The sequence below is a fragment of the Lycium ferocissimum genome, chromosome 11 (genome assembly GCF_029784015.1).
Source record: "Lycium ferocissimum isolate CSIRO_LF1 chromosome 11, AGI_CSIRO_Lferr_CH_V1, whole genome shotgun sequence".
Lineage (NCBI taxonomy): Eukaryota > Viridiplantae > Streptophyta > Magnoliopsida > Solanales > Solanaceae > Lycium > Lycium ferocissimum.
The window spans coordinates 50,682,235-50,705,036 of NC_081352.1; the positions used below are offsets into that span (position 1 = coordinate 50,682,235).

Genomic DNA, 22,802 nt, shown 5'->3' on the forward strand with positions numbered 1-22,802 from the left:
CCTACTTTTTTTTGTAAAAGAATCATTGTTTTCTCTTGCAAGTGCTGTTGGAAAACCTATATATTTGGATCTGGCAACAATTAAAAAGACTCTTCCAAGTAGTGCTAGGGTAAAGGTGTTGGTTGATTTGAGTGCTAAATTACCAAAATAAGTGGAAATGGACATTAATATCGAAGATACAGGGGAAGAAAGAACTGTAATAGTTAACATTAGGTATGACTATATTCCCAAATATTGTTATTGTTTTGAATGCAAGCTGCAAGGACATGATGAGATGGAATGTAGAGTGTTAAATCCAGAGTTGAGGCCTGCAAAGGAGGAGGACAATAACAAAAGTGAGGAAATCAAGCAGGATATAACAAATGAAGAAATTAGCAATAAACAGGGGGGACAAGAGCAAAAAGCCGCAGAGAGAGAGGAGAATTTTCATCAGAATAGGAAGCACAATTATCCTATAAAGATCTTGACAAGTGGAAAGGTATGCTAAGCAGGACAATAGAAACAAGGAAAAGGATGAGAAGGAGAGAAAAGAGCCTGCAAATTCAGAACATGCAATTACACAGGTACAAACACATAATCAGTTTGCTGCCTTAAATAATGAAGGAGAGGAAGTGAATAATGAGGAGCAAAACAACAATAATCAAAATACAGTTACCAACAGTACACAAAAGCAGATAATTAATAAGGAGAAGTGTGCGTAAAAACAAATGCATAGAAGAAAAAAGGACTAGTTCAAAAACCTTATGTAGAAGCAAGTTGTGGTAAAGTCCTCAACCAACAAGGGGAATACCACACAAGTGATACCATGGAACAAGCACAATCTGGAAATAAATGGGGAGAAAGAATAGCGGAGGAAGAGCTAACTGATTCTAGGAATACCATTTCACAAGAATTGAATCCAATAGCTAGTCAAGATGGTAAAGGGGAAAATGATAATAACTTGGAAAGGGGAAGTTTGAGCAGGAGGCTGTGAAGGACAAGGAAGAAGATTTGGGACTGAAAGCGGATAGATACAAAATGTTGATGGGACTAAAATTCAGTCCCGAGACAAACACCAAGAGCATGAAAATAAAGAAAATCAGGAAGTATCATCTTGTGCATCAATATGTAATGGGGAAGACTTAAGTACTGGGGAGAGCAAGGCAAATATCATGAAGGAGAATGAAAATAAGGAAGAGGAGCCTCCAGATGATACCACACTGCAAAGAATCGAATAAGAAAGACAACAATATAGAGAATACAAATGATGAAGCAGAAAAGCTAGCACAGTCATGTCAAAGGGGAGAGGATAATTACAGTCAACGGGAGAACATTCAGTATCTACTAATTGTACCTGAGGAGTTCAATATTGGTTTATAGCAGGATATGATTAATGAAGTAAGGGATGGAAATAAAAATCACCTGGTAGATCCTGTCGAACATCACATGACTGTAGAGTCTTCACAGCAGCTGGAAAGCACTTCTACAACTTCTAAGCAAGCCAAGTCTCATCGTACTTCAGAAGAAGTGTTTCAAATAGTCACTGATAATCAGGAAATTAAACATAGTCAGGGGAAAGTTAAGATGGCAAACAAGCAATCAAAAGCTATCTTACAAGACATGGTGGCCCACAAAGTGACAAAAGAAGAGATACAAAAAACATCAAAGGAGCTACAACAGTTGGAGGAGGAAATGAGGTCAACAGCAGATCAAATAATTTTCATAAAGTAGCTAGAGAAGCAGATATATCTCCAAGGGCACTAGTTATTAGTGGGAAAAAGATTAAAAATCAGGAAGCATTACAAGCTAAAAGGGTGCTGCCAAAGAGAACTGCATCAGCCAAGACTAAATGATGACTAAAGCTCTCATATGGAACATCAGGTTTGTTAACACACTACAGGATTTTCATAGACTAATCAACATTCAAATTCAGCTGAAGTGTTTCATTGTGGCTCTGATAGAGCCTTTTCAGAATTGTAGACATATTCAAAAGTACAGGAGAAGATTAGGGATGAAATCAGCCATTTCTAATATAAATGGGAAGATTTGGGTATTTGTAGATGCTTCAGTTCAATGGGATATTATTAAGAATTCAGAGCAGCGAATTACTTTGAAACTCCACCATTAGACCATTGATAAAGAATTGATTGCTACATTTGTATATGCTAATTGTACTGAAGGGGAAAGACTAAATTTGTGGGATGATCTGTACCAATTAGAAGCCTCTATAATTTTGCCATGGTTGGTTCGGGGAGATTTCAATGTGGTGATATCTGAGGAAGAGAAACTAGGAGGCTTGCCAGTTACTCTAGCTGAATGTGAAGATTTTGCATTCTATATCAATTCATGTGGCCTATTTGATATGGGTTTCAAAGGAAGTCTATTTACTTGGTGGAATGGAAGAACAACTGATGATTGTATTTTTAAGAGATTGGATAGAATTGTGGTGAACATGGAGTTTCAAAATTTGCTTCCACAGATAGAAGTAGAGCATCTTTCAAGAACTGGTTCTGATCATGCTCATCTACTTTTAACCTGTGGAGAACAGATTGTTTCAATTAAAAAAGCTTTTAGATGTTTGAACTTTTGGACTCAATATAAGTCATTCAAAAATCTGGTGACTCAACATTGGAATGTTGATTTTGTGGGATCACCTATGTTGACTTTCAAACAGAAATTGAAAAATCTTAAAGGGGCATTATCAGTGTGGAGCAGGGAGACCTATGGAGATATCTTTAAAGAGCTAGCAATGAGGGAGGAGATTGTAAAAGTGAAAGAAGAATTGTTTGAAGAAGATCCAAGTATTACTAACAGAATTGTTATGCAAAAAGCTCAACTTGAATTGAAGAAGTATTTGAGTATAGAAGAGCAATACTGGAAGCAGAAGGCTGGTTTCTCATGGTATTCAGAAGGTGATAAAAATACTAGTTTCTTTCACAATTATGTCACTAGAAAGAGGAAGAAACTGCAGCTAAACATAATTTAAAATACTAATAATGTGTGGCTGGAATCAATACAACTTATCACAGAGGAAACAGTAAACTTTTTTCAGAAGCAATTCACTCAAGAGGGGGAAGTAAATGATTTTGAATTACGTCAACATGTTCCTAGCTTGGTGACTCTTGAGCAGAATATGAAATTATGTTCATAACCATCAATGGAAGAAGTAAAGAATGCAGTTTTTGCCTTGAATGGCGATAGTGCAAGTGGACCAGATGATTTTATAGGTATTTTTTATCAGAAGTGTTGGGATATAGAGGGGGAAGATGTGCTTGCAGTAGTATTAGCATTTTTTGATGGGGCTGAGTTACCCAAATCCATTACTCATACTAATTTAGTTCTCATTCCCAAAAAAGCAGTTTGTACAGACTTTCTCTGACATGAGACCAATTAGTTTGTTCAATTTTATTAACAAGGTGATCTCCAGGGTAATTCATGATAGATTGGAAAGTATTATCCCAGGTTTGATCTCTTCAAATCAATCTGGTTTTGTGAAAGGAAGAAGCATCTTTGAGAATATTCTGCTCACACAAGAGATAGTATCAGATATCAGAATCCGAAGGAAGCCTGCTAATGTTGTGATTAAATTGGATATGGCCAAGATTTATGATAGAGTATCTTGGAAATATTTATCGCATGTGCTTAGAAAAATGGGTTTTGCTGAGCACATAATCAATTTGATCAGGAGTTTGATTGCTAATAATTGGTATTCTATATTGGTGAATGGTCAAGTTACATGTTTCTTTCATTCTACAAGAGGAGTGAAACAAGGAGATCCTTTATCTCCTGTTTTATTCCTACTCTCAGCAGAGGTTTTATCTAAAGCTCTGAATTCTCTATTTGAAGACAGATTTGTAATATATATGGGATGCCTCAGTGGTCTTCTCCTTTAAACCATTTAGCATATGTTGATGACACTAGCATTTTCTCATCTGCTGATTCATATTCTCTAAATTGATCATACAAGTGTTAAGCAAGTATGAACAAACTTCTGGGCAGTTAATCAATAAAAGGAAAAGTTCCTTCTTCATGCACTCAAATGTTAGTAATGGCTTATACAATCAGTTGGTGAGATTATAGGGTTTGCTAAGGGGCAATTTCCTTTTACCTATTTAGGTTGTCCTATTTTTCATTCAAGAAGAAAAAAAAGGTATATTATTCAGATCTCATTAAGAAAGTAAAGGGAAGATTACATTCCTGGAAAGGTAAACTACTCGCTTTTGGTGGAAAGGTTGTACTGATTAAAGTGTTCTTTAGAGTATGCCTATTCACCTTCTTTCTGTACTGGCTCCTCCAAAGTGTGTGATCAATGAGCGTAATAGAATTTTTGGAGTAATAAGGATGAGGGAAGGAGTAAACACTGGGCAACTTGGCATGATGTTTGTTTACCTACTCAGGAAGGTGGACTTGGTTTTAAATCTTTATTTGATGTTTCAAATGCATTATTTGCAAAACTATGGTGGAGATTTAGAACAACTGCTACTTTATGGGCAAATTATATGTGGAACAAGTATTGCAAGAAGGTGATTCATACTTTAACACAATGGAAAGGAGGGACTCAAGTGTGGAAAAAGATGTGACAAGTAAGGGAGGAAATAGAACATGAAATATGGTGGGAAATAAAATGAGGTACTTCATATGTGTGGTATGAGAATTGGACCAAATTGGGAGCTTCGCACTATGTCGTACCCATTGAGTATCGTCTTAATGAGGATTAGGAAAAAGTAGCTGATTTGATAGAGGATGGTCAATGGAAGGAGGATCTATTGCAACAATCTTTTCCTACGTAAAATTGTTGATCACATTAAATCAGAGATTCATGTTGATCATTTACATGGTAATTGGGATAGGCCCTGGTGGATGCCAACAAGCACAGAAAAGTTTACTGTTAATAGCGCTTGAGGCATAGGAGTCTTGAGGAAGAGGATTATAAAAACTTGTGGATTAAAGGGGTTCCTTTCAAGATTTCTTTTTTCACGTGGAGGTTGTGGAAATTCAAATTGCCTACAATAGATAAGCTACTGAGAATGAGAATTCATGTGATTTCTGCTTGTTATTGTTGTACTATACCACAGTAGGAAACTATGCAGCATCTATTTTTAACAGGCAATTTTGCATCAGCAGTTTGGAAAGTTTTCAGAAATGCAGTGGGAATTCAGTTCAATCTGGTGCAAATTCATCACGTTATAAGAACATGGTGGAAGATTGGATGTGCTGAAAAACTCAAGCCAATTCTATATGTTGTTCCGGGTATGATAACTTGGGAATTATGGAAAATGAGGAATGCTATTGAGCATGGGAGAAAGGTGAGATTTAAAAGGGTAGAACATGAGATTAATAACAATCTATGCTATCTTTCTAAATTAAAGTATTCTTGGCTTAAGAATATTCCTTTCCTGTGGCCTGATCTAGTAAGATTCTTAGAGGATTATAAGCCCAGAATAGTCACTAAGATTGTTTACTAGAAATTTCCCAATGAGAGATGGATTAAATGTAATACTGATAGAGCTTCAAGAGGTAATCCTGGGCCTAGCTCATATGGTTTTTGTATAAGGAACTGGAACGGTGATCTAGTGTATGCAGAGTGCAAGAAGTTGGGTATTAATACAAATGTTATTGCTGAAGCTAAAGATATGGGGCTGGCTTTCTGTGTAGAACATGAACTTCATCCTCTAGTTTTGGAGACTGATTCTTTGTTGTTGAAGAAGGTTGTGGATGGTATTTGGAAGCCCCCATGGTGTATTATCAGAGAAGTGAAAATGAGTAAAGTGTTGAAGGAGGAATTCAATGTGATTATTCAACATGTGTTCAGGGAAGGGAACACCTTAGCTGATTATTTAACTAACCTAGATTTTGTTTTTGCAGGTACATCAAGATTTTCAACTTTTTCTGAACTGCCTAGTGCAGGGAGGAAAATTCTTAATTTGGACAAGGCATAGGTACCAAATATAAGAATCAAGAATCCTAGGAACACGGGAAACAATGATGTATATAATTGACTTTTCAACTCAAATACTGGCGAGGCTTCTAATGGTGGTATTAGCCTTAGGCTCATCCCATTGAGGATTTGTTAGTAAATGAGAAGTGAAGTACATTGTACAAGCATTAATCATTTTATTTGATACTAAGTAAACAACATAAAGTTGCAACCTTTCATGGCTTAAACAACTATAATAGGTGTTCAATATCAATTCTTGATGAGAAATACCAAATACAGTCATATACAACAAAGAGGAAGGTCTAAATTCAGATGGGTTCATATAAAGAAAGTGAGTTACAACGTGATTATAGCTGAATCGTCAACAATAGCTCAGAGATGAGAGTTAGAGAAGATGAACAACCACATCAATAGAAAATCCCAAATCGGCATTCATGTGTTTTGAGCTACCGTACCTCGTACCAAATCGGAGAAAGCTAAGAGATTGAAAGAGAGTTTATCTAATTTGAGATTGATCTGATTTATCCGAGATTTAACATATGATATACGTAGATAACGAATTGTTGTTCCATGTCGGAGAAATCGGCATCATCTCCTCTGGTGAAGCTGAGGACCAGCGGTTCCGATGAGTTCCTTAACTTACTTTTCCTAAATTTGGTTTCAACTGAGGCTCAGGTCTTTGTCGGTCATTTGAGGAACTTTGTTACTTTAATTGATTATTAATATAATATCCCACTAAGCATTCTTAGTGGTTGCCCAAAAAAAAAAAAAAAAAAATTGATAATCATTGTACAAGCAAAATTAATAAAACTTGGAAAGGAAAAATAGATATTGTCGATATGCTTTTTTTTTTTTTTAATACACCATATTCAAAATGTTCAGATTTTGAAACGTGATTTGATTGATGACCTTTCATCATTTTCTTAAAAAACAATAGCAAGTAAGAAATATTGAGAAATAGAACGATTTGATTTAATTTATTTTTAATTATCATGAGATGATCATTTTAGGGTGATATTTTTGGCGGCAAATGCTTTTATTACGCTCGTAGTCTCGAAGAGAACGAACTATGTAATTTTTTCCTAACATTTTTTCTAGTCATTTTTTTAAAGTAATCATGAGATAACGGTGAGATTATTGCTTAATTAGAAGTCTAAAAATAAAAAACATCTCGATAAAAAGCATTTCATTGGCTTATAATAAAGAAAGTGAGTTACAAAATTTGATTAAATCTTTAAATTTTGCCCTTCGCTAAATCGTCGAACAATAAAAAAAATTCGCAAGGCAAAGTTTAAATTTCGATGAGAGTTAGAGAAGATGAACAACCACATCAATTCCGGCATAACTTTGAGAAAATCCCAAATCGAGCGTTAAGGATTTACCAAACTTATGCAAATGAAAATTCGTGTGTTTTTTTCAAGCATATATACCAAAGTTACATGGAAAAGTATTATGCTACAACCAAATGTCCATAGCTGCAAGACCAAATTCAAGGTAGAAAGCAATCATGGATAGAGATTGTCGGGTCATTTGCATTTGTTTTGTTGCTTTATTGTTTTGAACTCTATTATACTTTAATTGATTATTAATATAATATCCCACTAAGCATTCTTAGTGGTTGCCCAAAAAAAATAAATTAATAATCATATTTGGCTAGTACTCGGAAGGCGGGGAAGAAAAATAGAGATACAAAATTAATAAAACTTGGAAAGGAAAAATAGATATTGTCGATTGATGTTTTTTTTTTTTTTTTTTTTTTAAGTGGCATTGGTTCAAAATGTTCAGATTTTGAAACGTGATTTGATTGATGACTTAAGCTCTATCCACTCATTTTCTTTCATTTCTCTTTTGGGAAAAATTCAGATAGCAAGTAAGAAATATTGAGAAATAGAACGATTTGATTTAATTTATTTTTAAATTTAATTTATTTTTGATTATCATGAGATGATCATTTTAGTTTTTTTGGGCGGCAATGTAATATTATGCTCGTAGTTTGAAGAGATACAAGTATGTATTTTTTTCCATAACATTTTTTCTAGTCATTTTTTTAAAGTAATCATGAGATAACGGTGAGATTATTACTTAACTAGAAGCTTCATGTTCTGAGTTATGAAAATAAAAAACATCTCGATAAAAAGCATTTACTCTCCTCAATAGATATATTTAGTGCAAATCTAAATTAATATGAAATGTAAGTTCGAACATTAGCTATTTAAACTTTAAAGCATGAAGATGCTTCACTTGCACTGCGGTAAGCCTTAGCTAGGCTTGATTTGTCATAAATAATATTTTAATTTTTGTAAATATCATAATTGTTTGTAGATAATAAAACTTTAAGTGATTGTAGATACTAAAACTTCAAGTGAAATTGAAGTCTCAATTTAAAAATGTATCTCAAGTAAAATTTTATTCACAACTTTACAAATTCTTCCTAAATGAAGTTCATACCCAATGCAAACTTTCACAAACGTATACTTATTCAACTACTGACCTGAACAATTATGTTTTCTAACTTCTACTCAATTTTTGTTCAAAAGACTACTTAAATGTGACAAAAGAATATACACAAAGGCTATATTTATGTTTAACATATTCTGTTATTTTATTATTATTATTATTATTATTATTATATTTGTTCATATATGTTCAACTCTTTGGTTTTATTAATAGACCTTCCAATTTGATTTATGAGAGTCGCACTCTGTTCGTTTGTATAAGTTTTCTCTCAAAATTCAAATTTCAAGACATTAATTGAATTTCATTGAAAAAGAGAATTTGATTTCTCTCAATTTCTTGGGAAAAGGCTAGAGGGTCGTTTAGTAAAAAGATAATATTCAACCATTAAAGTACTTTGCACAAAAACTAGTATTAAATTAACCTGTTTATTATTTTCCCATAAATTCTCATCCGAGGCCCAAGCACGTGAAAATTAGAAAAAGAAAAAACAGCAATGAATTATGTTCACCAATTTTCTCCATATTAATTATGTTGATATAGTTATGGGGTTTTCATCCTTTAATGATCCTTTTTCTTTGAGAAAATCAAGCTGAGTATCCATTGGGCCATCTAGTTTGTCAAAATTAGTCCAACAATCAACTTTTTACCTATGTGGTCATTCGACAATCTAAGTTTCTGTTTGCTTGTCCATCAGTTGAAGTGAAATCGGCGAAACCATACCACTCTTGCGCTTTCTCTCCCTCCTTCTTTTTGTTTCCACATTACTCTCTTGCACTTTCTCTCTCCCTCTTTCTCTTTTCACGTTACTCTCATGCAAACTTGATGTACACAAAATACATGTAAATCACCTTTCTACGACTTTCTATCAGTAAAAGATTTTGGATGTATACGGTGAGTTCAAAATATTTGGGTATCTGTATTAGCCTACCTATGGATTTTTATACCCAACTTATTCATAGTGAAGCCTCATCTATGAGATGATTATTGATGCATCATCATTCCTTAACCCTAGAATCGATCAGAAAAGAAATCGAATCATCAACAATATGAGCCCGAATAAATGCGCTTTCCGCCAGCGACACATGAGTAATAAACCCTAACGGCATATTACTCGACCGCAATTGGCTCAAATTCATCCAAATTGTAAGAATCAATCCTAATATAAAGTCTTAATTCACATCACAAAAAAGAAGCTAAAAGATCTATCTTGATTCCTCATCTCGATGTGGAAGGAACAAAAGACTGCTAATGTCCTTTCTCAATTACTAATTCACCACTCTTTCATTGATTCTCTAATCTTTTTCTTTTTCATTTCCTTTTCTATTTGCCTAAATAAATTTATTGTCCGATTAATCTATGTAATGTTTATATATAGCTATACAGAACAAATACATTATTTATACATTGCAATTTGAGTAGGTTTCGTATGCTTATACATAATTATATAAAGCATAAATTATATATACAAAATATATGTAATGTTTATATATATAGCTATACAGAACGTATACATTATCTATACACCAATATTATAGTGAGTCACATAGCTGCAAACTAAATACATGGTGCTTATAGCTATATAAAACATATACATTATCTATACACCGATGATATAATGGGCTTCATCCACTGCAAACCATATATATATATATATATATAAAAGTTATTTCCCCTTTTTCTTTCTTGTAAGTTGTATATAAATGGTTTCTTGTCCCAAACTCGAAAAAAAAAAAAAGAAGGGAAAAAGCAAAAAACGATTTCACGACAACTGAAGAAAGAAGAGCGCGCAGAAGGGCAAATAGGAACTTAAGCAGCGCCGCGAAGAAGAAGAGAAAATAGTACAGCATTGCAGAATATACCCTTCAACTTTCTGATTATAGCTATATATATCCCTTGAAAAAAGAATTAGATTGAGTGTGGAGCATAGGAAATGGCGTCAACAGGTCCATCAACATCATCATCATCATCTGGGTTTGGGAAGAAGAGGCAAAAGAAAGGGCAAAGACAACAAGAAGTTACAAATGTTGCTGAATCCACCCGGATTCGGGTCGCACAAGTTCTTGAACAGTTTCGTGCTTCTAATGATCAAGGTATATTCAATTATTTATTTTACTACCCTTTTTCCAGTTACACTAAATACTCCTTCCATTTCAATTTATTTGTTTAAGAAAGTAAGGAATGACTTTTGAATCTTGTGGTGATATGTATGAATGTACTGAAATGTGGTCTTAAACATATCATGTGAAAAGTTGGAATTAAAGAGTTGCAAAAAAAGGAAAGAGACATTCTTTTCGAAGCTGAGTAAAAAGGATATTAAGACAAACAAATTAAAAAGTGGAGTACCATTTTTGCAGTTATACTAAATACTATCAGGTCATTTGATGAAAGTAGATAAACCCCATGTTGTTTTCTTTAGTAAAAAAGTTAAACTTTATTACAATTTGTCAAAGAGAAAAGAAGAAAGAGTAATGCTTTTTCGGTTGCATGTTAAGGTCTCATTTTTTGCAGTTATACTAAATACTATCAGGTCATTTGATATACCCAATTTACTTGCCTTTTGTTGTTGTTGTTTCCTTTAATTAAAGAAATCAACTTTTTTTTTACTTACTTGTATAAAGGAAAAGAAGAAGAAAGATTAATACTTTATGGGTTGTATGTTCAGGTCTGATAATTTTTTATCGGTTGTATGTTAGGGTCTCATGTTTTGTTGCGAAATGTGGTGCTTTGGAAGTGATAAAAAGGAATATTTGATGGTTAAACATTCAAAATGTTATGCACAAACTATATTTGATGATTAAAGTTGTAAAAATCCCGCACCAAGCAAACTAACTCTGGTACTTAAGTGGAGAAGGGTAGAGGGACAGGCCCATCATCCCCAAGTTTCAAAGGCTGCGGTTGGCCCAAAGGATCGGCTCCAGACGAATTTCTCGGTCATAAAAAAAAAGAACAAGATTGTAAAATGTTTTGCACAAACTATTTTTGATGCATAGAGATTGTAAAATGTTTCGCGAAAACTAAGTGTGGTTGACTATATGAATCCTCAACGTCAATATCACTATGTGTGGATGCTTTTCATTCATAGGCTAGCTAATTTGTAAAGGACAACTTAGGGGTTTTGAGTTTTCTGCTATAGCTAAAAAAGCTTAATGGTGTGGATAGCTCTATACAGCAGGGAAATGAACACAAACTAAATTGGGGTAAAAGGGCTGTACATGATCAGGTAGAGCACGCTTTTAGTTGCATATTCTAATCTTTGCAAAAGTGTTATGCTTTTCATTGTTCCAATTGGACAACTATTACACCACTTACAATGTGCGTTCAATTTACAGTGCTGGGTTTTTTTTTTTTTTTTTTTTTTTTTTTGTAGCATCCACATGTAAAATGCTGCTAGTTAAAACTTTAAACAACAAAAATGTCGCACAAGCAGGTTCCCCTCCCCCCCACACACACACGCAAAAAAAAAAAAAAAACATCAGACAAGTAAGAAGGGCTTTTGGTAGACTTATGTCATTTCCAAATTAGCTTGCGACAAGTCCTAGCATTAGTATGAGTTCGTTGACCTTTCAATAACGAACCTGAATGGCTTTTTTAGATAAGAAAAAAAGAAGAAAGAAAGGAAAGAGGTATTGATGTTATTACAAGGATATCTTTCATTTCCAATTTGATGAGTTACTGCCATATATGCATATGGATGGATGCACAGCATTCGACCGTTAAACTAGACCTAATTAACGTGGGTATTACACGGATGCACATTTTATGTTGACTTGTAAAGTCCTAGCATTAGTATGAGTTCGTTGACCTTTCAATAACGAACCTGAATGACTTTTTTAGATAAGAAAAAAAGAAGAAAGAATGGAAAGTATTGATGTTATTACAAGGATATCTTTCATTTCCAATTTGAATAGTTACTACCAGATATGCATATGGATGGATGCGCCTTTTCATGATTGAGAGGGTAATTACATTCTCATTGCATCATTCAACCATTAAATAGACCTACTTGACGTGGGTATTACACGGATGCACATTTTATGTTGACTTGTAAAGCACATGATTATTTGAAGGCGTTGTATGCAATTGATGCAAACTTGCGTATTTGCATTGAGAATTTGAGATATGTATGACATGATCTTATCTAAAATTGCATGTATCTGCTCATACATGTCTATTTAGGGCTGGGCATGAATTTCCGAAAACCAAATAACCGAACCGAACCGGGAATTTCGTTAATCCGGTATTCGGGAGTAAGATTTCAAAATTAAGGTATTTGGGTTCGGGTTTGGGTCAGAGACGTTAGTACTGTTCGGTATTCGGTATGTTCCGAATACCGAATTAATTATTAAAGGCTAATTACAACCGGAATCTACACCTAGCTCATGAGTGCATAAGTAGTACTAATTACAATCATCTGTTAGTTTGCTTTTGTCAACATGCTAAAGATTGGCACGGTTATAAGTAGGTGCTAGTAAAAGAGGGGTTATTGTGTACTGAGCATTACAGTTTCATATGTGGGTACATTTATCATTTTTATCCACTTGAGTCAGGAACTATGTTTCTGTGCTCAGGATAATCTGTTCTTGTAGTATTAGTGAAGTTACTGAAACTGTGTTTCAATGCTTTTGATCAATTGCTTCTATCTTTCTGACCAAAAATGAGCAGTGAATTGATTCCGATTGCTACTAAATTATTATTAATAGTTTCTTTCTTGAATGGTAAATCCGAATACCGTACCGGGATTTACGAAACCAAAGTTTAATTTACCGACTGAACCGAGCTTTGAAATTTCGGTATTTGGTATCTGCTTTCAATTACCGAACCCGAATTTTGAAAATTCCAAACGCCCAGCCCTATGTCTATTCCCTCATTTTCTTTGATATGAATGAACTGAGGATGTGGTAAGATTGTGGAAGATTTTTTTTTTTTTTTTTTAAAAGTGATGAACCTGTTACTATAAGTCTATTAGAGTTGCTGTTTTGCATTTACCTCAAGTTATTGACTTTTGTTTGGGGAGAATTGACAGCAGGTTAATCTGCATTGTCTGGACACATTTTAACCACTCTCTTGATACTTAAATGATACTTTTAATGCTCTATTTTTTTCTTCTATAATTGCTCATGACATGTAAATGAGGTAATTCTGACTTTATCCAACAAAAAAAAAATGTGAATGAGGTAATTCTGATTTATATGTAAAATATTATGGATACCTATTTTTCGATGCAGTGTACACATTTGAATCAAACCTTTCAAATCGCGATAGAGCTGCAGTTCATGTGTTATGCCGGAAAATGGGGATGAAATCAAAAAGTTCTGGGTATGTATAGTAAGTTTCAGCACTATAACACGTTACTTGCATTGATAATGTGCCTTTATAATGCTCTGGCTGCCAAGTAGACAGGGTAAGCTTTTTCCTTTTCTGACTTAAGATGATCGACTTGTCTTATCTAGGCGTGGGGATCAACGTCGTATATCTATTTTCAAGACTAAAAATAACGGGGACACACTGAAAGGAAAGGATGCGCTAAGTGGTTTTAAATTTTCGGAAGAGGCTAAAGATGTTCTACAGGATTTATTTACACGTTATCCACCTGATGATGGGGAGACAAGTGAACAAGTAGTTGGGAAACAGAGTAAGAAAGTTGATAAATTACGAGGAAAGAAGGATGATATGTTCTCTAAACCTGCAATGAACAAGTCTGAAATTGCAAAAAGGGTGGAGTCACTTGCTTCAAGAATAGAAAATAACCCAAACCTGAGACAGGTTTTGTCAGTTTTCTATTTTAGAGTTGACAAATATTCTATACAGAAGCAAAGAGAACAATAAAAGAATTATTAATGGCTTGTTGGTTATTTACTTGCAGATTACAGCACAAAGGTCTAAGCTTCCAATTACTTCCTTCAAGGATGTCATTACATCAACTGTAGAATCTAATCAGGTGACCATTATATAGCATCAAACAGTATGACTTGGCTATGCCTTTGTACTTTTGCTTCTCCAATCTCTATTAACTAATATTCAAACTGAGAAAGGTTTTTTTTTTTTAGATGAGATAAAGGCTTGTTTTCTTTCACCAGGACTGTGCGCACCCTCAAAAGAGAATATATTGGCACTGCTTATATCATATTTTAGTTTAATGCCTGCTATGGGGTTTGGATGCTTCGTAGTTCTCATCTTGGCTGGACTATTTTATTCCATGTGCAGGTGGTCTTGATCTCTGGTGAAACTGGATGCGGGAAAACTACACAGGTTATAACTTCAAACCTTTATTTAGTCTGTTTTCTTTAGTATTTCGCAAAGAATATGTAGTATTTACTATAAATAACTTTTCCTCCCTATGATTCAGGTCCCCCAATATATTTTAGATCATATGTGGGGTAAAGGTGAGACATGTAAAATTGTGTGTACTCAGCCACGACGAATTTCTGCCACATCAGGTTAGCACCTTATACCCGCCTCGAAGGATTCATTTCTTTCGTGTCTTATGTGGAATGTGGTAATCAGTTCATAATTGTTCTGAGTAGTGCTTGTCCAATGTGCAGTTTCTGAGAGAATCTCTGCTGAAAGAGGTGAAAGTGTTGGCGATACTGTTGGTTACAAGGTACGACACTGTTTCTAATGTGGTTATTTCTTTTTCAGATTTGCTGGATCACTTTTTACTTTGACCGAGATATAAGTAAATTGGGTTTGGCAACCTTCTTTTGTGAATGACATGTATACTTCTTCCCTGACCAAAATTTATTTTATTCTTTTGGTATTTGGACCAAACATTTTGACCCAGTATAAAAAATTCTTATTCCTTTCTTTTACTTACTCAAAAAAAGATTTCAAGACTTCTCTGCTCAATATGAAGCTGAAAACAATAACTGAGAGCTTGTTCAGACTTTCAAACTTGATATCTATATAAAGAACTTCTACAAGAGTCAGATCATAAAGTGCAACAAAGGCCGAAACCTAAAAGTGGATCATATGGAATATTCTTTTGATAAGGTAAGATTTTAAATCATGTAGAATTAATTATGACGGTTAGCAGTGTCAAGTAGATGAAACAGCTAATCCTACCCATGTCGTAAATGAATAACCTACCCAATCCATTTGAAATCCAGTCGGAGGTTTTCGGCTTTATTAAAAATGATTCTGTGATGGTGGAGTTCACTTCCTGATATTCTTTCCTTTCTAAAGCGAAAGGTCTGTATTTGCCGATGTAAGGTGAACCTGAATCAATGCTTCAGTTTCTTACTTATCTGTGGATTATCGCATGATTTTCAAGAAGAGTTCCTAAGCATAAATCAGAGGTGCGCGGCAGGGGAGGGATCTCAGCATAGCTTTCTCACCAGTCGCAAAAAGTTTTTATCAACAGATACTTTTATCTCTCTGCGTGTTTAATGACTTTCTAAATATGACTTATGTGGTGCTTAGTTTATGATGGGTAACTTTGGTTTTCTGCTTGCTCTAACACTTTTAATGCCATCATTCTCACTCATCTTCCTCCCCTCTCCCCTCCCCAAATCCCCAATCGAAAAAAGGCTTGTTCTTTGCCTCTTCACCATTCTTAGCATGTAAATTTGTGTATGGCCTTTAATTACTGAGTTGTGACGAACTTCAGATACGGCTGGAAAGCAGAGGCGGGAGGCAGTCATCAATTATGTTTTGTACCAATGGGGTTCTACTGAGGGTCCTGGTTACCAACGGAAGTGCCAGGTTCAACAAAGAAGCTCCCAGGAAAATGGGCACGGATGACATTTCTGATATAACCCACATCATTGTGGTACTTATCATTTCAATCTTTAATTAATGTTTTTACATATGCGGTGAAGCATTTCATAATTTAATTACTGCTCTGGCATGTGCCTGACCTCTTCTTGTGAGCTGTTAATCCACAACATCTAAATGCAACATTTTTTTTTTTGAAACTGGTAATGTTGTCTAAATGCAATGTTATAGAAATGGACCTTTTTTTACTATATTCGCATTCCATCTTGAGTAGTAAATTTGAGTTTGCAGAATAATTCCTGTTGAAGGCTTTTGCTTTTTCTTCCCTTTTGGAAATCTAGGGCTTGATCAGAATCAAAGTACTTCTTTAATCCCTGCGCTTAACTATCAATAGTTCAATACAATTACTATACTCACGCCTGGGAAAGTTAACAAGGTGAAGTATAAAATCAACAAGTTTATCTGTTCCAGTGATGATAATATAACAATCTTTGAATGCTGAGGGATCCTCTAAAAATATTTCATAGATCTATGCTCTCAAGTCATGGGTTTGCATTTCCATGCATTATAGTGTTTTATTTTAGGGTAATGTGACTCCTAATATTTGCAGTATTTTTCAGAGAACTTTTGAGGAAAAATCGTATGTTTCTAGATTCATAATTGATAGATGTATACATCAATGACATTAATGAATTGCTTGTGTGTTTGGTTTCCTAACGGAGCCTATGATTTTTAGAGGAAGTCTAAATGGCCAATATTGCAATTATCTTTTTGAAATGCCAATGGGAATTTAATCATTTCCTGAATATTACTCAAGATTACATGTAGAAAACCATAATCCAAGTGCAAGTTGTAGATTTGTGGTAGTACTATTTTTTTTTTTGTTCCCTCTTTTTGTCTGTCTCTGAAATATTCCGTATGAAGTTATGATGTTCACATTTCTCTTTCTTCTGTTTCCTTCTATCACAATTCTCCTGCAAATATATTTTTTATTATTTACCATTTATTTACTTTTTGAGTTGGCTCTTTGATTTTAAGTTTGTATCACACAAGTCTGGCTTCAATCAGTGTGGTGTTTGTTTTGTTGCTTGCAAAGTTCTTTTGTCATGTTATCCTTTGTTACTTCTGCTTGTAGAGATGCTTATATTTTCTAATTTGACATACATTCTCGGCTGTGCTTCTTCTTTGTTTTCTACTGCCTTATAAACTTCTAATTTCATAGGACGAAATTCATGAGAGGGATCGCTACTCCGATTTCATGCTCGCGATTCTCAGGTGCATTGGTTAAATCTATTTTATTAGTTACATGATACGTGGATTATGAGTTTGCCTGTCATGAATGATCTTTCTGACAAGAGCTGGAACCATAATGTGCTAATTTTGGCTTGCCAACTGGCCAAGTCAATTAACCTCACTTCTGTAGTTTACGTATGCTAACCTCTGTCTGGATTCTAGAAATTAGCTTGTCATTTTCATTCAAGAAAACATAAAAAAGTGTTACACTGTTACTACTTATTTTCTTTTAACTGTGAAGCAGCAAAATGCTCAAGTTGATCTTTCTTTACTTGCAGGGACTTGCTTCCTTCATATCCAAATTTGCGTTTGGTATGACTATTCGTTTTGCTTTATTGTAATATCTCAGTGCCTCTTTTCTTGTTTCAACTCCAATAATGTGCACGTGGTTTTATGAGATAATCATTTGAATGAACTTCCAAACAGGTTCTGATGAGTGCTACACTTGATGCTGAACGTTTTTCAAAATACTTTGGTGGCTGCCCAGTTATCCGAGTCCCTGGATTTACTTATCCTGTAAAACCTTTCCCCTAGTTCCTATATATGCAGATTTATCTCTTTGTTGGTTTATGATATGAGTTTTTGAAATATTTACCCCTCTCCACCTATTTCAGGTAAACACTTTCTATCTTGAGGATGTACTTTCTATTGTGAAGTCAACTGAAAATAATCACCTTGACTCCACCTCAACAAGTGTCATGTCTGAGGAATCGTTATTAACTGAGGAGTACAAAGTTGCCTTAGATGAAGCAATTAATTTGGCTCTTTCAGATGATGATCTTGATCCCCTTTTAGATCTGATATCTTCTGATGGGGGACAAAAAGTCTTCAATTATCAGCATTCTTTGAGTGGAGTGACACCATTGATGGTGTTTGCTGGAAAAGGCTGTGTCCGTGACATTTGCATGCTCCTCTCTTTTGGTGCTGACTGCCATTTATGCGCTAATGATGGGAAAAATGCTCTAGATTGGGCTGAGCGGGAGAATCAGACAGAAGCTGCTGAAATAATTAAGAAACACATGGAGAAATTATCTTCCAGCTGTGAGGAGCAGCAACATTTACTTGACAAATACCTATCAACAGTTGACCCTGAACTGATTGATGATGTCCTTATTGAGCAACTATTAAGAAAAATATGCATTGACTCGGAGGTGGACGGGGCCATACTTGTTTTCCTTCCTGGTTGGGAGGACATTAACAGAACACGAGAGAGATTGAAAGCAAGCCACTATTTCAATGACCCGTCTAAGTTTTCAGTAATCGCTCTCCATTCTATGGTTCCATCTGTGGAGCAAAAGAAGGTTTTTAGACGCCCTCCTCCGGGCTGCCGCAAAATCGTTCTTTCAACTAATATTGCTGAAACTGCCATTACCATTGATGATGTTGTTTATGTAATAGATAGTGGACGAATGAAAGAAAAAAGTTACGACCCTTATAATAATGTATCAACTCTTCAATCTTCATGGGTCTCAAAAGCAAGTGCAAAGCAAAGAGAAGGGCGTGCTGGGCGGTGCCAGCCAGGAATTTGTTATCATCTTTATTCAAAACTTCGAGCAGCTTCATTGCCTGATTTCCAGGTTCCTGAGATTAAGAGGATTCCTATAGAGGAACTATGTCTGCAGGTGCTTTCATTATTCTTCCTTGTCATTTAGGAATATGATTTTTATACTGGAAATACTTAGCATGCTGATTAGGTGAAATAACCTTTACCAGTTCAAAATAAAGATGATTAAGTGAAACATATTCAGTAGGCTTTTGAAAATTATCATAGTTTTGTTAAACAAATCTACTGACACTGAATGCCAACCATTAAACAATAGAGCTTGCTGTAAAGCTGTTTGAATACCTTTTTTCTTTGGCAGGTCAAGCTTCTTAACCCTGATTGCAAGATAGAAGAGTTCCTTCAGAAGACACTTGACCCTCCAGTTTATGAGACCATACGTAATGCAATCATTGTTCTTCAAGATATTGGGGCGTTATCAATAGATGAGAAACTTACAGAGCTTGGAGAAAGGCTAGGATCTTTACCAGTTCATCCACTTACAAGCAAGATGCTTTTTATTGCCATATTATTGAACTGCCTTGACCCAGCATTGACTTTGGCTTGCGCTTCTGACTATAGAGATCCATTTACCCTACCCATGTTGCCAAATGAGAAGAAGAAAGCTGCAGCTGCAAAAGCCGAGTTAGCCTCATGGTATGGTGGAAGAAGCGATCAATTAGCAGTTGTGGCTGCGTTTGAGGGCTGGAAAAGTGCGAAAGAAAACGGTCAGGAATCAAGGTTTTGTTCTATGTACTTTGTATCTTCAAGCACTATGCACATGCTATCAGGAATGCGTAGACAATTGCAATCTGAACTATTGAGGAATGGGTTTATTCCAGGAGATGGATCTTCGTGTAGCCTTAACGCACAGGATCCAGGCATATTACACGCTGTTCTTGTTGCTGGTTTGTACCCTATGGTTGGTAGACTGCTCCCGCCTTTGAAAGGTGGTAAGAGGGCTGTCGTAGAGACTGCAGGTGGTGATAAAGTTCGATTACATCCTCATTCTACTAACTTTAAGCTTTCATTCAAAAAATTCTTTGATCGACCATTGATTGTATATGATGAGATAACTCGTGGTGATGGAGGTTTGCATATTAGAAATTGTAGTGTTATTGGGCCTCTCCCACTGTTGTTGCTGGCAACAGAGATTGTAGTGGCTCCTGGAAATGAAGACGATGATGATGACAATGATGATGGTGAAAGTGATTACGAAGATGCTGATGAGGACAATGGCGAGGAGGATAATATTAAAGCTGATCCGTCAGATGCCGATCAAGGAGAGAAAATTATGTCTTCTCCTGATAATACTGTTAAGGTCATTGTTGATAGGTGGATTCCTTTCGAGTCAACAGCTCTTGATGTTGCTCAAATTTACTGCCTGCGAGAGAGATTAGCTAAAGCCATTTTATTTAAGGTAATTTCTTCTGTTCTGCATTGTTTTAAAGGGAAACCCTCCCAAAAGAAGAATATGAAAAGAAAGAAAAACAACTCAAAAATTAGGGATTTTTTCATTTTTGACCCGTCGGCCAAAATTAATTACGAGCCCTAGACAAAAGCCCCAAAACATACTAAATCTATACACACACTATGTATATTATGATATGTATATTACATGTATATTATATGTAAATTTTATGTATTGCCGGCTACTACTTTTTAGAGCGGTCCAAAAATGTAATTATCCCAAGTAAGAATTACGTATCATGCGCTGTTGCGATGTCAAGATAGTATTGCAGTATGTGGTTTTTGGTTGGTCTAATATGTAACTGTGTCATACAGGTCACTATATAATATTTTATGTATATTTATACTTAATATACAAAACATTATACATTTGCCGGCTACTACTTTTTAGAGCGGTCCAAAAATGTAATTATCCCAAGTAAGAATTACGAATCATGCGCTGTTTATCAAAAAAAAAAAAAAAAGAATTACATATCATGCGCTGTTGCGATGTCAAGATAGTATTGCAGTATGTGGTTTTTGGTTGGTCTAATATTTAAGTGTGTCATACAGGTCACACATCCTGGAAAAGTTCTTCCTGAGGTTCTTGCAGCCTCTATATATGCTATGGCTTGCATCTTGTCGTACAACGGGATGTCAGGAATCTCATTGCCGTTGGAGTCTGTGGACTCGCTTACTACAATGGTTAGTGCTACTGAGATTGGTCAGTCTGATCCTGGGTGGAACAGTGGAATGTATATGAATCCCAACAATTCTCCCAGTTCATTTGGGCACAACAGTCGGCATCAGCGCCCCTATATGCATCATCAAAGAGGCGGCATTCATGTATCAAAGGTAAATACATCGACGTCCCTTAAATTTGTTGAAACTTGTTGGTAAATTTCATTTAGACACTTGAACTATGGCCTGTTCTACTCGAGTACCTGAACACTTGATAAAATGTTCGTATTAGATAGTTTCTGACTCATATTTTGGAAGTCTTTGCACATGTTCTTAATCGCCCATTACGTAGATAAATTAATCACATAAAACATGCCTAATCCGTTAATTATACGCCTAATCCGTTAATTATACGCATCAACATAAGTCGCAACATGCCTGAGGTTTTACGACTTATTGAGGCTAATGCGTATAATTTAAAGGAGGTGACATATTTTAAATGGTTAACTTGTCTATGTAATGGCCGCTCGAGAACACTCGCAGAAGCTTTTCCTAATTTGAGTCGGAAGTGTCTAATAGAAATATTTTATCATGTATTCAAGTACTCAATCGGAACAAATGGAAATTACTGATAACTTTTAAGGGGTTGTCGATGTTATCCGACTTTAATTTGAATGTTCATCAAATTATCATGTCTACTTGTTTTATTGGGTTGAGTTTATTCAAAGCTCCGTATCTCAAAGAGTCACTGCCGGTACAGGGATCGTTCGTGTATGGAGGAACCGGGCAAAGAGGTCATTATAAACGGCAGCGTGGAAATTGATCTTGACAAAGCAGGTTTAGACAGATTTTATCCACACATTAACATAGGGAGTTTTGGCAGAAGCAACAGCAAGAATCTTCCTTTTTTGTTTTGGGCAGATATCCAAAGAAGGTAAAGTAACATATAGGTGTTGTATGCTGTAGGAAATTGAAATGGGGGTTGCTACATCAAAGGGAAGATGGATGAATGCTGTATTTCTATTGTATGATGCAAAATCTGAATGTCTCGAGCCTCTCTTGACTATAGTCCGAGCATTTGACTGTTTATAATAGAACAAAGAAATGGACGTTTAAAGAAAAACCGTCAAAATTGGTCCTTCTCGTATCCCATGTTATTTGTGATTTTAGAAGCTTTTCTCCCATGTATAAATTCCATCAGATTTTAAGTCATTACTATTTGACAAATTCTAAAAAGGGTTTTTACTGTTATCCAGTATGATTAGTTGATTCATTGCTGCTTGTATTGTACATCGTTTAAAGCACAACATTTTTTCTTAAAGATGGTTATAATTGAAGGTTATGTGAAGGGTATATTGTAAGTTGTAACCAGGAAAGTGGAGTATCGTTGAACCTAAAAGCAGATTGACTAGTTAAGAGTTCCAAAGGTGTCAAATTTTCAGATGTATTTCCCTTTATCTAGACTACATATTACATATGAATTTAGCAGAGCAAATACAGCAAAAATGAAAAAAAAAAAATCTCTTTTTCCCTTATGTTGGGATTTGGTTTAGGTTGTTCACATCGTATTATATCGTGAGATTTCCCAGTTTAAATATATTTTTGAAAAATAAATATTACTATATCAGGGGGAGGGGGAAGGACATGCTACATTACTGGTTGAGTTTGAACGTTCCACCTTGACTGTGAAAGGCACCAAGTAAGCTAAATCGCAACCCCTAAACAAATTTAGTGTACACATCAAATAATTGA

General features: G+C 35.2%; 1 protein-coding gene across 2 annotated transcripts; it reads left to right on the forward strand.

Moving 5' to 3' along the window:
* Positions 1-10,086: 10,086 nt before the first annotated feature.
* On the forward strand, positions 10,087-22,197 carry LOC132036561 (DExH-box ATP-dependent RNA helicase DExH6). 2 transcript variants are annotated; one of them, XM_059426919.1, is made up of 16 exons: positions 10,087-10,464; positions 13,600-13,690; positions 13,825-14,137; positions 14,238-14,312; positions 14,579-14,623; positions 14,721-14,811; positions 14,917-14,975; positions 15,981-16,142; positions 17,310-17,362; positions 17,659-17,692; positions 17,807-17,896; positions 17,995-19,002; positions 19,243-20,340; positions 20,943-21,224; positions 21,811-21,887; positions 22,017-22,197. In XM_059426919.1, the coding sequence occupies exons 1-15, from the start codon at positions 10,305-10,307 to the stop codon at positions 21,871-21,873; spliced, it is 3,624 nt and encodes a 1,207-aa protein (XP_059282902.1). In that variant the 5' UTR covers positions 10,087-10,304; the 3' UTR covers positions 21,874-21,887; positions 22,017-22,197. The 2 variants fall into 2 exon arrangements, with proteins under 2 accessions (XP_059282902.1, XP_059282901.1); XM_059426918.1 differs by having other exon boundaries at positions 21,811-22,197.
* Positions 22,198-22,802: the final 605 nt, after the last annotated feature.